The 15,649-nt window shown below is 36.0% G+C and overlaps 1 protein-coding gene across 1 annotated transcript in view; it reads right to left on the reverse strand.

Moving 5' to 3' along the window:
- Positions 1–15,649, reverse strand: part of NRPA1 (nuclear RNA polymerase A1) — a 101,005-nt gene that overhangs the window by 60,869 nt on the left and 24,487 nt on the right. The window contains exons 4-6 of the mRNA XM_090019174.1: positions 13,331–13,639; positions 10,476–10,754; positions 4,218–4,397 (exon numbers count right to left, since the gene is read on the reverse strand). Coding sequence (XP_089875300.1) covers positions 4,218–4,397; positions 10,476–10,754; positions 13,331–13,639 — 768 coding nt within the window. The remainder of the gene's footprint in view (positions 1–4,217; positions 4,398–10,475; positions 10,755–13,330; positions 13,640–15,649) is intronic.

Genomic DNA, 15,649 nt, shown 5'->3' on the forward strand with positions numbered 1-15,649 from the left:
CCGCCCGCCTAACCCGTTTATTAAACGGGTCAGCCGGGTTGGCATACCCCTAACACGAACCCGACCCGTTTAATAAATGGGTTAGGCGGGTCGACCCGTTTACGACATGAACCCGTTTAAGCCAAACCCGAACCCGGCTAAGAAGCAGTTTGGCAGGTCGGGTTGGCGGGTCGTGTTAGATTTTGCCACCCCTAGTTAAAACCATCTTCATTTTTCAGAAATGAAACATTTCGTAAAACATATAACTTGTTCATTTCCATGTCATAGCATTTATATCCTTTTTTATTTTCAGCATAGCCTAAAAAAACACAAGGGATTGCTTTTGGGAAAAGTTTGTCATTTCTATGAGTAAGAACAAAACATTTACCTCCAAAGACTCTCAACCTTTTATAATCGGGGGAGATTTTAAATAATTTTTCAATAGAGGATATATTTTCAATAGTTTTTTAAGGCATTCTATTTATCAAATGAACCGCCGTAAGAGCGGCTTAGGTCCAAAACATTTTTGGAACATTTCTTGATATAAAAAGTGTTCTAGTGGTTTCAACAGTATGTCTATGATTTCTTTCAATTAGACCATTTTTTTAGTGTATGGGAAAGATTTTTGATGAATAATCCCATTTAGGTAAGAAATTTTTTTAATTCTTTTGATACAAATTCCCCATAGGAATCATATCTAAAAATTTGAATATTGGTTTTGAATTAAGTCTTTACGTGGAAAAAAAATTAAAGCATTCAAATACTTCTGATTTTTGCTTAAGAAAAAATATCCAAGAATGTCTACTATAGTCATCTACAAACACAACATAGTATGATACCCCACCTTTGGATATAACAGGAGTTGGTCCCCACACATCCGAATGTACTAAATCAAAAGCATTTTTTGATATAAATTGTCTTTGTTTAAAGGGCAAAGCTTTCATTTTGCAAAAGAATGTAATCTTCACAAACCAAATTGTTTTCTTTATAACTAGTAAGAAATGGAAAAAAATGTAATTTGGTGACACTAAAATGTGCTAGTCTTTTGTGCCAATTTTTTATATCTTTCTTTTTCACAAAATTACAAAAAGATTGTTTTGATAACTTAAGACTGTCCATTACATATAGATCTCCTCTTCTATGGCCTTGCCCAATCGGCTTCCCGAACTGGAGATCCTATATTAAACAATCATTAGTAGAAAATAAACTTTGCAACCATAATCCGTAATTTGTGAAACCGATAATAGGTTTAAATCTATGTCACACGGACTCGGCTAAGGAGGTGCCGCACCCGAGTCGACACGCCCCGACACGGGTGCGGACTCGGGTGCGGCTTCGGACTCGGCCCGGACACGGTCAACGCCGAGTCAGACTCGGTCAACGAGTCCAGGCCGAGTCCGTCCATATTTTGGACTCGGTCAACTTTGACCGAGTCCAAAAATGTCCTTAAAAAACTAATTTTTTATATTTTTTATTTAAAAATATATATAAAAAAAAAGGCACAGTGCAGACTCTGACTGTGCTGCGTGACTGTGACGGTGCACAGTCACAGACTGTGCACAGTCTGTGCAGTGTGCACAATCACAGACTGTGCACAGACACACAGACTATGCTGTCAGCTGTGGCATTTTAAAAATAAAATAAAATTATATATATATATATATATATTTTTTTTTATTTTTTTTTTTTGCCGAGCCCCAGTGTCCAAAAATTTTAAAATTGTGTCGCACCCGCACCCATGTGACATAGGTTTAAATTTAGTTTTGGCACAACTCTAATACTTGATATATGAAAGTTTGGTTGTTTTTGAAAAGTTTCAAAACTTTTGATTTTTAAAGATGTTTCGTCGGCGGTTAAAACATAAAAATTATTTGGGTTAGACTGACATTCAGACAATATTGACTCATTTGGGGTCATATGAAACGAAGCACCAGAATCTAAGATCCAAGAAGTCTTACCAGGGTCACCATTTGTGGATACGGCCGCCCCCGAGAAGGAAGAAGCTTAACCTTTGAACATAGGTTGTAGCGCCTCCATTAATTGAGTTAAAAACAGTGAGTCAATGCATTTGAAGTCATCTACATCATTTTTTTTTCACCGAAGCAACTCTCTTATCATCACGGTGATCTTATTTCTTTCTTTTGGGACAAAAAGGCTTAATGTGTCCCGATTCATAGCAATGATAGCATATGATTTTGCCACTTTTTTTGTACTCATGATCTTCTCTTTTATCACTTCTTTCATAGTTGTTGGGATTTCTCCCATTCTCATTCTTCACAAAGTGAGGAGGCTTGTAACTCCTAGTGTGATTACTGGGCTTGGACATAGCAAGTACGGTTTCTTCATCCTTTAAAGCGGATGGCTTCTTCAATCTATTCTCTTTCATAGTCAATTCTTCAAGAGTTTCGATTATGGATGGCACACCTCCTCTATGAAGGAGAGCCAATTTAGTTCCCTCAAATTCGAGCCTAAGCCCATTCACAAATTGGTAAAAATGCTCCATTTTAATTTGATTTTCACGAAGTTCTACATCTTGAGGGCAATGTCATTTTGGCACAAGAAGAGTCAATTCATCCCATAGGAGAGAGAGCATTGTAATATTCATCTCCTTGAGTCATGGTTCTTACTTTATTTTGGACATTGCATATGTGGGCAATATCTCTAAGGCTATACATGTCCTTAAGATATTTTCAAGCATCGCTAGCAAAATCAAATTTTGCTAAGCTAGAGCATTTATGAATATCTACACTATTGATGAGCCACCCAATTATTTCGAAATGACCCATCCTCCACTCCTTCCATTTTTTCTCATAATCGAAAACGGTTTTACCCATTTATTCACCTTGAAGAGGAGCCTCCTTATTTTCAATTTTCGTAAGAATGAGCTTGGGCTCTTTTTCGGTACCATCGACCAAGCCTCATAATTCATTTTCCCATATCTTGTGTTTTACTATGGATGCCCACGTCACATAGTTTGTATCATTTAGGCGTACGGGAATAGAGATTATAACTTCTCTCTCGTTCTCCATTTCTTTACAATGTGAAGAGAAAGAATAGAAAAAGAGAGTGGGAAAAAAAAAGAAAAATAGAGATACAAGACTTGATTGAGAAACGGCACGCTTCTCGATGCAACAATCCTTGATTTGTTGTATCCGCTCAGCCCACAATCCTCCCCTTGAAATTAACATGATCTTTTGAATCCGATACACATGCAAGAACACACTATCAATCAAGTAGAATACTTTGAATCACCGAAACTACCCAGACAAGGGTCTAACAAATGTTATTGCATAAATACTATCAAAAGGAGTTAAAGAAATACAAGGCCAAATGGGCTTATTTATAATACATGGAGAGGCCAAAGGGGGCAGCCCCATGTGACTGTTGGGGCAGCTCCAACAGCCATATGGAGCTGTCCCAATCACAGATTCAAAAAAAGTAAAAGGCCAAAGTTAAAAAGTACATGCAAAAAGAAACTAAAATATACCAGCTCAGCCCCTAATGGGCTGACGCCCATTTGATGAAAAGACTGAAATACCCTTGATGGGTAATTCGGTTTACATATATATAGATATATATATTTATATATATACGAAAATATATATATATATGAATATATATATTAACATTTAGCTCAAACCAAAAGGACAAAAAATAAAAATAAAAAAGACTAAAGTGCCCCTAATGGGCACAATCTATTACAATGCTGTAAAATGACGAAAATACCCCTAATGGGTATTTAGCTATTACAATGGTAAATAAATAAATATGAATATATATATATATATATATATATATATATATATATATATATATATATATATATATATTATATATATATACAGACATCTTAACACCATTTACAATAAGATGCATATGGCATGCTTGAACACCACACAACGAGATCATCACAGGTTGAGTTTAATAGCTGCCAATCGAAATGATAATAGATTACACATTTGTCAAGCTCGTGAAAGCAATAATTTCAAACATAGGAAGAACTGTAACTTCTGATGATGGTTGAGAACATTCACATGAAACAAATAAATAAACATGCAATCAGTAAATAAAAAATCATACACAAAAGCAGCTTATCAGATATATATATATATATACATACATACATCCAGAAAAGGCAAGCTAGCTCTGATTGTGAGACCAAAAAAACAACCCCACATTCAATTACCACAGAGATCAAATGCCAAAAAAAGCAGCATAACTGAATATATGAAGCTTACCGACGTATTTATTTCATTCGGGGGACGGAACCTGCTTGGCGACACAGGCAGAGCCTGCAAGAAAAACATTGAGAAACTCCTGTTCTCCATAGGTGTAGAAAATTTTGGAGGATGTACTGCCCAAATAAGAGAAAAAAGGCGATGCTCATTCTCCCACAAAAGTCTCAATATATGCTTGACCTGTGTGTGTGTGTGTGTGCGAGAGAGAGAGAGAGAGAGGGGATCTCAGTAAGCATTAACATGTAAATGATCAAAACATAGGATTGGATAAGTACAGTTAAATAAAAAAAGTTTAACAAGCTCAAACTATGGGCACTTCAAAACTCAACCCCTAGTTATTCATGAATATTTATGATCATACCACTAGCTAGCCAAGAACAGTAAGTCATAAAATTTTCAATTGTGATAGGCATTGCCCTATAATCATCTTCAAAACTCAAATAATAAACATGCAATATACAATACTTGGGTGATAATTTCAATATCGTACTGTGCATATGCCATGACAAATGAATTCCCTTACAATGCAATCCTCTTGACTTTTATGAAAACTTCCATGGGAGGATGATTAGTAACTTTTGTGTCACTGGAAGAATGATTAGTATCTCAAAAATGAGTCTCACAAACTTCCATAGTAGCCAACAAAACCAAAGCTGACATAGTCAATACTAGACTGCAACTCCAATTTCTCGCAACATAGCGACCACAAATCCATAATAGATCTCAAAATCTAGATCACCTGATTGAACACCACCAAAACAGCCAATGTAATAATTCTCAGTTTTACACACAAACTCCATGATAAATTAAGCCTTGTGGTAAAGAACCTACATAACACAACCTTTCTAAACACCTTCACACGAACATTATTAGGATTAAGCATGAACTGACACACCCAATGAACTATATATGTGACATCTACTTGTATAATGATTAGAAAAGTGCCTGCTGTAGTGACGTAATTCAACAAATTTCATTATTTGAAATTGGTTCTCCGTAGTCTCATGGCATTATTCAATGTAACTAATGTTTGCATTTCTTTGCAACTAGAAATATTAAATTTGTGCAGCATATCCAAGATGTTTTCTTTTGAGTTACCCGCACATAACCTACATCCCTATCTATTGACTGTGTGGCCAGGGGCATTTTCATCATTTCAGATGCCCTTAATGATTTTGTTAACATCTAGTGACATTCTAGATATTTTTATTTTCATTTTATGCAAAATAATGATGTTTCTGTATGATATCTTTGTATTCTTTAAGACGCTACTATAGAGTGGTGTGTTGTTATTGGTCATAGATCTCGTACTTTTTAGTAATCCATCCATCAGGGAATCTCATATAATAAGAGTGTGTGTTAGCACTGCACACAAGAGACATTTTGAGGCTTTGTGTGTCTTCTCCTTCAAGGTATCCCAGGCTCTTGCTCCTCCTCCCTCAAGCTATTATGGCATCATCAAAGCCAATACATCTTTTGACACACCATTGTTCGAATGTATTCTCATCTCACTCTTCATTCTTCTTTTTTATCTTCTCCTACCTTGCCACCCAAGATTGTTCCATTCCCTCTTTTTCCTAGCTATTCTCAATACCCATCTACTTTTCACCAATCTTTTCATTATCTCTTTCTGACCCATTACAACATTTTTCCAGGTTGGTATTTTCTTCTGTTTCAAATCTAAAAAAAACATTCAGATCCGGTTTCTTATTTGCATACAGATTTGTGTGATTGTTGTTGTCATAGTGTTGTCGCCCAAAAGGGCCTATTCTTTGGCATATAGCAGTCACAGTGTGACTTCAACCATTAATATTGACCTCTCCTTATCTTTGGTGCAAAAAAGAAAAAACTTTTGTGCCTACTACTTCTTGGCTTTTATTAAGATATTTACATTATTTTCAATAGCCAACTTAGCAAAACCTTTGCCTATGAACACCTCTTTTTTCTTCCAGTTTGTTCCTGAAAAGTTGACCATTTCCAACTACTTGATTTGGAAACATCAAATTATCCCATTTCAATGAAAGCTTTGATCTGATGGAACACTTCGATGATTATGATCCAATAGCACCTAAGTTCCTTGAAGAAAGCAAAGTTGAGGGAGAGCTGCAAGATTGTCCTCACACGCAATTATGTGCACTGTGATTGGATTTGGCAAAATAAGATGCTACCAGCATACTTGCTATGTACCCTATCACAATATGTTTTTGTTAGCATTGATGATAGGGTGACAAAAAAGAAACTTTGGGAGAAGATTCGCAAAATGTATGTACTGGTGTCAAAATCCAGAGCTATGTAGCTTGAGGAGTTTCAGAATACTAAAAGAAGGGATTCCTCAAAAATGGAATACATAAACAAGATGAAAGACATTTCAAATGAATTGGCTCTTATAGGATAACATGTTTCAAAAGAGGACAAAGTGTAGCAGATATTGGCAGGGCTATATTGTGAGTATACCATGCTAGTGGTGTCGTTGAAGTGTCAGTCCCAATTGCCTCCATATGAAGACCTGCATCCTATTTTACTCCAGTTTGAAGCATCAAATATTCCCAAGAAAAAGGATATCGATTAACGTGTAGGCAATCATGAAGTCTTGAACATGAACATGGGGATAGCTCAGGTCGTGGGAGAAAATACATTCAAAGGCGGAAAAGGCAATGGTAGAAATAATATGCAAGGTGGAAGGGGATACTTCCACTACCACAGAATTCTCCTACTAGGCAACAGAGAAATAACAAAGTATTTGCAACAATCCATGAAGATTAATCCATCATCATAGGAAGGTTCATGGTTCTTACGTTTAGGCACAAGCAACCACTTCACAGCAAATGCAGGTAAAGTTTTTATTTAAAAAATTTATAATGACCATGGCAGAATAGTCATAGGGATGGAACCCTTCACACCATCATTTATGTAAGGAATGCTCAAATTCATTTGTGGCCCAGTTTTATGTCTTTACATAACACTTTTCTCGTTCCTAGTATTAGGAGTTATTTAACCTCTGTGTGACAACTATATGATCGAGCTAATTCTTATGTGGCCTTTACTCCTATGTATGTGGCCAAACTTCATATGAAAAAAACATAAATTAAAGGGATTAGACATAAAGTGTCTACGTAGTCAAGGAAGCTCAGAATTCTCAGTCAAAGTCTAGTTGTGCTGGTATTCCAAAGCCTCAATTGCTGATTTCAAGGCTCCATCCAGAAGCCATCCATTGACCTATAGCATTATCATCTAGCTCACTATGGTTCTATATTATTAAATCCTTAGCTAATAGCGGCCTTTTATCTAAAGTTTCATGTAGGAATGAGTTGGTTGATAAGAGTCTGTTCCAATTATTGGATCTGTAAGTCATCAACTCCCATTTCAAATGATAAATAAAAGAGCTTCCCTTTTTTTTGAAATACCTGCTCCTATACTTTCTTTCTCTTACAGCAAGCATTATGTTGCTTTATTGATGGCTATAGCTTATTTACATGGATATATATTATGAAACAAAAGCCAAAAGTTTTGATGTACTCTTATCATTTTCATTCCTTCGTTAAAAAATCAATTTGGCCAATCGATCATTAATTTCTGTAGTAATGCTGGTGGTGAATACAGTTCCAATGATTTCAAGGATTATTTGCAAAACCATGGTATATTACACAGAAAACTTGCTTGCATACCCTTGAATAGAACGGAATGTTGAAAAGAGACGGGCATATTGTAGAAAGCATGATGTCTATGATGAACATGAGTGGGGCACCATTGGGGCTTTAGACTAAAACATTTCACACTATAGTTCATATTATTAGTTGATTCCCTAGGAAAATATGAGATAACAAATCTTCTTATTTTGTGTTGCATGGGAAGATCCACCTTATGATGAGATGAAAGATTGGAGATGTGTTTGTTATGTACAAAATAATGAGTATCAAAGAGGCAAGACAGGCAACAAGGTGCTAGTAGATACAGCCTATATCACATCGGTACCAGTGCGGTTATTGTAATGAATCAAGGACCTTCCATCACGAACAAAATGTCCAACAAGAATCAAAATGGACAAGCACACAAGCACAAAAGTGGTCACTAAGGGAACACTCACAAAACCCACAAAGGGCGCACACAAAAGAAGGCTCACAATGTAAAAAATATTAATTTATTAATAACTCAAACATGCATACAATGAATGAGGAGGTTCACCCCAGGGTTACCGGAAGCGCCTAGCTAAAAGGGGAAGCGCGCTTCCCTGAAGCGCGCTTCGGAAGCGCGAAACCTCGCGCTTCCGAAGCGTGGGGGGAAGCGTCCCCCTTTTTTGGGAAGCGTGTTTCCCTTTAATGGGGGACGTGTTTCCCTTTAATGGGGGACGCGCTTCCCTTTAATGGGAAGCACGCTTCCCATCATGCTTCCCCCACGCTTCCCCTGTTTTTTTCAATTTTTTTATTTTTTATTTTTTATTTTTATTTTTTTCGCTTCCCCCTCGCTTCCGAGACGCTTCCTAGGTCGCTTCCGAGACACTTCTCGAATCGCTCCTAAGTGGTCCCACGCTTCCCCGCTTCCTAAAATTTTGAAAGTGCCTCGCTTCCCGCTCCCGCTCCCGCTTCCCGTATCGCTTCCCGCTCCCGCTTCCTCAACTGGCAACCATGGTTCACCCCCTTTTATATACACACAAGATGATCCCAAATATACGTTGGAACTAGTCCAACGGCTATATTTGTAGCCATTGGACTAGCCCCAACGGCTAGTCAAAAAGAATAAAATAAATACAAAAAAGGTTGACAAAAGATATTATAACTATATCTACATATATAATACATATATATACACATATGTATATACATATACATATATAGGTATGTATACATATAGATACATGCATACATACATACATATATATATTATATATATATATATACATTATATGTATATACAATTTAACAGTTATAAGGTATGACAAGGGTATAAAGGGTATGACACAATTTTTAATGAAATGGTACATGTTTATGTGTGTGTGTAACTGTGTATACATGTATATGTTAGAAAGTATGTGGAAAGGTATAACAAGAATGCTTAACGCATTCACACGCTCCAATGAATGGACAAGCACAAACCCACAATGGGGAATATAGAAATAGTCCACTAAGAGACAACACAAGAAGCCTTCAAAGAGGCAACACATAAAAAAATATAAAATTTATTGAATAAGGGCTTGAAAAGCCATAAAATACAAGAGGGGGAACCCCCTATTTATACAAAAAAGGAGAGAAAGTGAGTCATTGGGGGCTCCCACATATGGTCGTTGGAGCCCCCAACGGTCATATTTATGACCGTTGAAGGTCCAACGACTACATGTGGGACCCCCAATGCTTTGATAAAAAAGCAATTACAAAAAGGAAAAAATAAAAATTAAATAAAGAGAAATAACTTATTTAATGAAAATAGTTGTTTCTAAAACAACTATGTGGAATGACTAAAATACCCCTATCGGGTATTTCACACACACACACACACACACACATATATGTGAGTACATATATTTTATCAGTATACACACAGACACACACATACATATATATGAGGTTACAGACATAATTACGAACCAAAAGTTTAAAGTATCTCAAAGGTATCTAGTTAAATAATAAATAATTATCAACAAATATATATTTAACAGTAGACACTTCCATTTTCGAGCTTAGACTACACATTGAATTAAGTCATAAGATGGCTAAAATGGATCAAGTTAATTTCAAACAAAGTTGGCTATATCTGGGAGTACCTAATTCTGACACAGGTACAACTTGGGAATAGGGGCCGGGTAAAAGTAGGCATGTTAGACAGTTAAGAGTTTGCTTAGCTATAAGGAAAATTAGTCAGACATGGATTCCCATTTGACTCCAACATCCAAAAGCCATGATTTAGAATATGTAAAGAAGCTGTTCTTTAAGTGTTAGAAAAGAGACATACAATATTCTGATAACATTATTGCAGTTACAAGTTCTGCTTGCAGAACCAGGGAAACCAACAAAGCATCATGTACTTTATCGGTCTTTCACTCTACTACTTTCTTGATTCCTCTACCAGGAAGACCCTCCCAGCCTTTCTCTATCAGTGCCTATTTAGTAAAATTCTAAAACAAATATCCTGACAATGACCAATATTATAGATATGCTATTATCAACTCACAACCTTGTAGAAAAGAACTTTGAAAATCTTAACAAGAAGTGGAGAAGACACTCCTACATCCACTGAACTTGGTAACATCAAGATCATGGAGCTAACCTGCAATGGAGTCAGATATGTTCGCTTACTAAAGTACTCCTTTTGCTTGAAGAATTCAGGAGGCAAATTGTTCACTCGATTCTTCTGAGACTCCGAGCCAAGGAGCTGCTTTCCATCAGTAATACCATCAGATAATTCTTCTCCAGATGGTTCACTACAATATTCACCAGTATGGTTTTCATCAGTTATACACTTGGGCTCTTCCCCATATGCAAAAGATAAGTCTGGCTTACAACCACGTATGAAGTTGCTGTGAATCTTATCGTCAGTCAAAGGTTCCTGGAAACGAAAGATTTAGATTCAGCTAAATAACCAAATGGAGAATGTTATTCAATTGCTTATGAAGGACTATCATCAACATACATGTACACGGAATAATGAAGTCACAAGTACTATCCAACTAAAAGTAAGAACATAAATGACCAATGAATAATAACATTTGGAACTCAAAAGGATAAATGCATGTCAAAATCACAATGTGCTGTCCTCTCTTCCAGCATATGAGACTCTATGTACCTGCATCTTTCAAGACACATCCAGATAACAACAAAAGGAAAAGATGCAAGATACTGGTTACCTCTTTAGTTTCTTTTCACAAATTAAAAAAAAATATCTATGCATCTGCAGAGAAAAAAGAAAAATACTTAAGCCAGAAAAATAACTAAAAAAATAGATGATAATCCCATGTGGAAACTCCAGTTCAAACTTAGGAAGTTGCAATGACTTTTTAATTGAATGTTGAGTGTTGCACTTGGGAGATGTTGAAGCAAGAACCCTTTAGGAAGTGTGAAGACAAGAAGTGGATTGAGACCCCAAATCGTGAAAATTAAGTCTTGTACCAAGTTAGATGTCGGGAACTAGTGAGCAGACTTGAAGAGAAAAAACCATAGCTGGTTGCAAAATTCCTCTAACAAAATAAAGTGGAAGTTATGGCAGCATAGAATGATGTAAAGCAAGGTGGCTACAGACAACAAGGAAGAATCGACGATGACCAGATATTAAATCCTCCGACAAAAATGAATTGAATCCACTAGTATTGCTTTTGGGGACATCAATGAATGCACTCTTCATTTTTATGAGATGAATTCATTAGTTCATAGAGACTAAAATGAAGAGGTACATAGAACATCGGTCAGCTTATTCAGAAGGAAGTTGGAGAACACATTGCCATAAAGAAAGCAATCCGATGATAAAACATTGCCATAAAAAAAAGCACTCTAATGTGGAATCAATTATTGAAGGAACCATTTGTTTGTTTCAATGAATAAGATCACAGGGACATATTTGATTATACAATTTTTCAATAAGAGCATGGAAAGCATAGACTTCTTTTTATTTATAATATCATTCTCACCCAGAACAATAGGAAACACTTAAGGCGTGTTTGATGCGCTGAAAGCACGCTGCCCGCACATCTGGGCAGCATTCTGTCCAGAATGCTCCAGTCGTGCGTGAGACTGATGCATCCCACACTCGTTTAAAATATAATAGCAGATAACAAAGCGGTCCTCGCCAGGACAGCTTTATCACACTGATTTGAACGTGGTACAAGCTCCGAGCAAGGCCGCTTTGTCCCTGCGCTGAACTTGTACTGCGAGTCAAACACGCCCTTTGAATCAGGTAAAAGTTACTGTCTGTGAACAACAGAGAACGTTTAAAATCAGGTAAAGTTGTTGTCCATTCTTTTTCTCATTTTTCTGGAATGTGAAGTTGCTGCCTATTCTAGCCAACCATATGGATTAGTTTGGTGTTTCCAAACTTTCTGGGGATTGAAGTGGATGACAAAGAAATAATGAGTGGCATTGTATAGCAAGAAAATTCATAGATATACTTAAAAAAAATAGATAAATCAGATGAAGCCTCATATACTCCAATTGAACTCCATGTAAAAATGTATTAGTTGAAAAAGACTCAGAATGAAGTACAGTATCCTATCGTACTTAGCAAAGTTTACAATGCAAAATGTCACAGTTCATGCTTTCTCCAAATGCGCCAAATTTAGAAGCGGTGAGATCTATTTTTTTTCAAGGAAAAGAAAGTTCATTAAAAGATCTCAATTAACATAGGTGACAAGGTGACACCCAAAATACAAACATTACAAAGATAGAAAATGGCCAATCTGTGACCAACCAATCCAAGTAATATCAGTGCTCAGCCATTGCCTTTTGGCACATGCAAATAAGTCAAACTGCACCTGAAAATGAAGGTTGGAATAGTTGAGGTTTCTTTAACGTGAATTATTTCTTTTCAATGCTTCTATAAACTATTAATGTGAAAATGTTCATACAATAACAGAAGCCACAAATTTTCTTATTCAACCAAACCATGCTAATAATTAACACACAGAAGCACACACACATGCATGCACCAACGCATGCAGACATGCAGTCTGCAAAGAAAAGTTACATTTTCAATCTGCCATTCAAACAAATACTAATGAGAAATAACAAAAAATTAGCCCCACATGACAATTTAAGTTTTACTTAGATGGTACTCCTGACATGAGATTACACTAGTCAAAGTTATAATTTTTTGATGTAGGATCCAGAAAAAAAAAACATAAGCTTAGAGAATCTAAACAAAACAAGCAATTGCACAACCAAAAGAATAAGAACATACATCTTGCAATAAACAAGAAAGCACCAAAAAAGTGGCTACCGCAACATCTATGTCAAAAAAAAGAGGCAACTTGAGAGCTGGCAAAAATCCTCTTAGAGATCTCATTTGAGTAGACAATCATGAGTTAAGAACTGAAAATATGTTCAGATGATAGCAAGAAGCAAAGCAGAAAACATGATAAAAATGCCCAGACCAACTTCCTGAGTTGAATGACTTTTGAATGCCTGTCCAAGTACCTTGTACAACAGACCAAAGCCGGGACTGACAATATTTGGATTCCTAGCCTCACAATTTAAACATTTTCTCCCTTTCGCATCTGTCATTATGGCCTTAAAAACTGATTTTGCCTCGCAATATTGAAGTGAAGTCCAACTATGCTGTTCGACGGAGAGGGATTTTTGGGGACTTGGTTCTGACCATGCAGCAATATGATTTTCATTCTTTTCGCTCGAATTTGAGCATCCACCCACTATAGAATCTAGATTTCTTGCACCAATGATATCTCCCTTCATTATGAGCTCCAGTTTAGTAGTGAATACTCCAACCTATCATGTGAATAATAACATAAGAACAAAACAGATCCATCGAAGGAATTAAGAAGCCATCAACAAGAATAACTACTCATCACAGGAACCCGCTACTGAAACAGTAGGGTTTAATTAGAGTTCATCTGAGAAATGCAGGAAAATAAATAATTCACAAGGGGATCATCCAAACCACCTTCAATCAAAGCACAGTTGAAAGATAGTACCACACTCCATTGTGACAATCAAAGCATGGGGGTATAGTTGAGAGATAATGACACACTTCAATGTGACAATCAAAGCACTATTCACATTGTCAAGAATCCAGAATTTGATAAGCATGCAAATCCTATTGAGATAGAATGTCACTTCATTTGAGCATCCCATCTTTCTTTCCGTAAGTGTGGAAACCCCAAGACCAGAAGGTGACGAATTGATTTGCATAAACATAAGACAGAAAATTGTCAAAAACTAAAGCTCATATTACCGAACCGAAAAAGTCCAACAACCATTCACTTTGTTCCATAAGATAGGGAGTTAAGTTAGCACTCAATGTCATTTGTACTATCCAATTGAATTCAATGCCACCTAATGTGGATTGGATTCAATGAATTGGAAATTTCAACCAACCCAATCTTTCTTTGAAATGTCGAGTACAAGTAGACTAGAACAGGATCATGAGGAAGTGATTTATTTATTTATTTATTATTATATACAAGATTTCAAACCTGAGCTTTCTTTCCCATTTTTATTTAGAGGCTGCTATCTCATTATCATATATAGCATCGACAGAACAAACAGAATTCTTATTTACAAAGAGCAAATCTACGTCGGTATTCAAGACATTCCTCACCAAAGTCAGGATGATTTTGTTTACATCATCTCGAGTTTGACAGGGAGTGATAATGGGTCATAAACGTAGTGTTGTATAAGTATGTATCATAGAGTTGGGATAGCAATGTCATATTTGTAATAAGCGTATTAGCATTAGGTTTATTCTATTATGTACATTGCTGATATAGTAAGCACAATATGGGAACAGAAAATTGTAAAGAGGGGTCAACCCCATGGTGTATCAAACCTAAACAAATACATGAAACCTCATTCATTGTCTTTCACACTCTTTCTCATATGTTTTCATAGATCCTTATTGATATCAGACAAATATTGAGCGTTCCACAATAACTGAATAAAATTCTTTGTAAATTCTGCATATTTTTATTCCACCTGTAGATACATTTCCATCCCTATAACTTCCAATATTTATAGGAATTAGAATTATTATCATTTCTTTTATTAAAAAAATAAAAAATGAGAATATTGTCCTCATGACCTGATAGTATGTTGTGTTCTTACAAGAAATCTCTAGCTAACCATCCTGCAAGGGGTCATTCCTTAATACAGAATATTTTGATCTTTCTTATATGGAAAAGGTAACGACAGCAATTTCTTTGTTTTTAGTACCCAATGATCTCACAAATACACCACACATGTGTGTGTGTCATGTGTATGTATGTGTGAGTGTGGGTGTGTGTATATGTGCATGTACATGTGCATGTATGTGCCATACACATTTATACTTTTATTTTTATTTCATCTGCATTTACAGATGGAAGCATAAAATCCTTATTGATTCCATGTAATAAGATCTTGATCGATTCGATATAGAGTTTATATTTCCTCTGTATCAGATACATACTTGGTTCAATTCCATTGTAATGAATGCTTACATTTTATGTGTTAAGAATTGTGTAGCATATCTCTACTGCCATTTAGTGTGCTGTCCCCTTGATTGTAAATGTATCTATATTTTATTCTTTCTACGGGTATTTTTGTACATTTTTTAATGGGTAAAGTCAACTAATTTTGTTCTGTTCGATTTTTTGTGATGCTTCTAAGATTTTATGGGTTTAGACTATTTTGGTGACCAGAATTTGCAAAATCCGATCAATGTGGCCTTATCGGTAGTGCTTGATGGCTGAGATTGGATGCCCTAAGGCCGTCTTTGTGTGTGAAGTATATTGAATCTGA

Source organism: Nuphar pumila, chromosome 10 (genome assembly GCF_984573655.1).
Source record: "Nuphar pumila chromosome 10, dmNupPumi1.hap1.1, whole genome shotgun sequence".
Classification (NCBI taxonomy): Eukaryota; Viridiplantae; Streptophyta; class Magnoliopsida; order Nymphaeales; family Nymphaeaceae; genus Nuphar; species Nuphar pumila.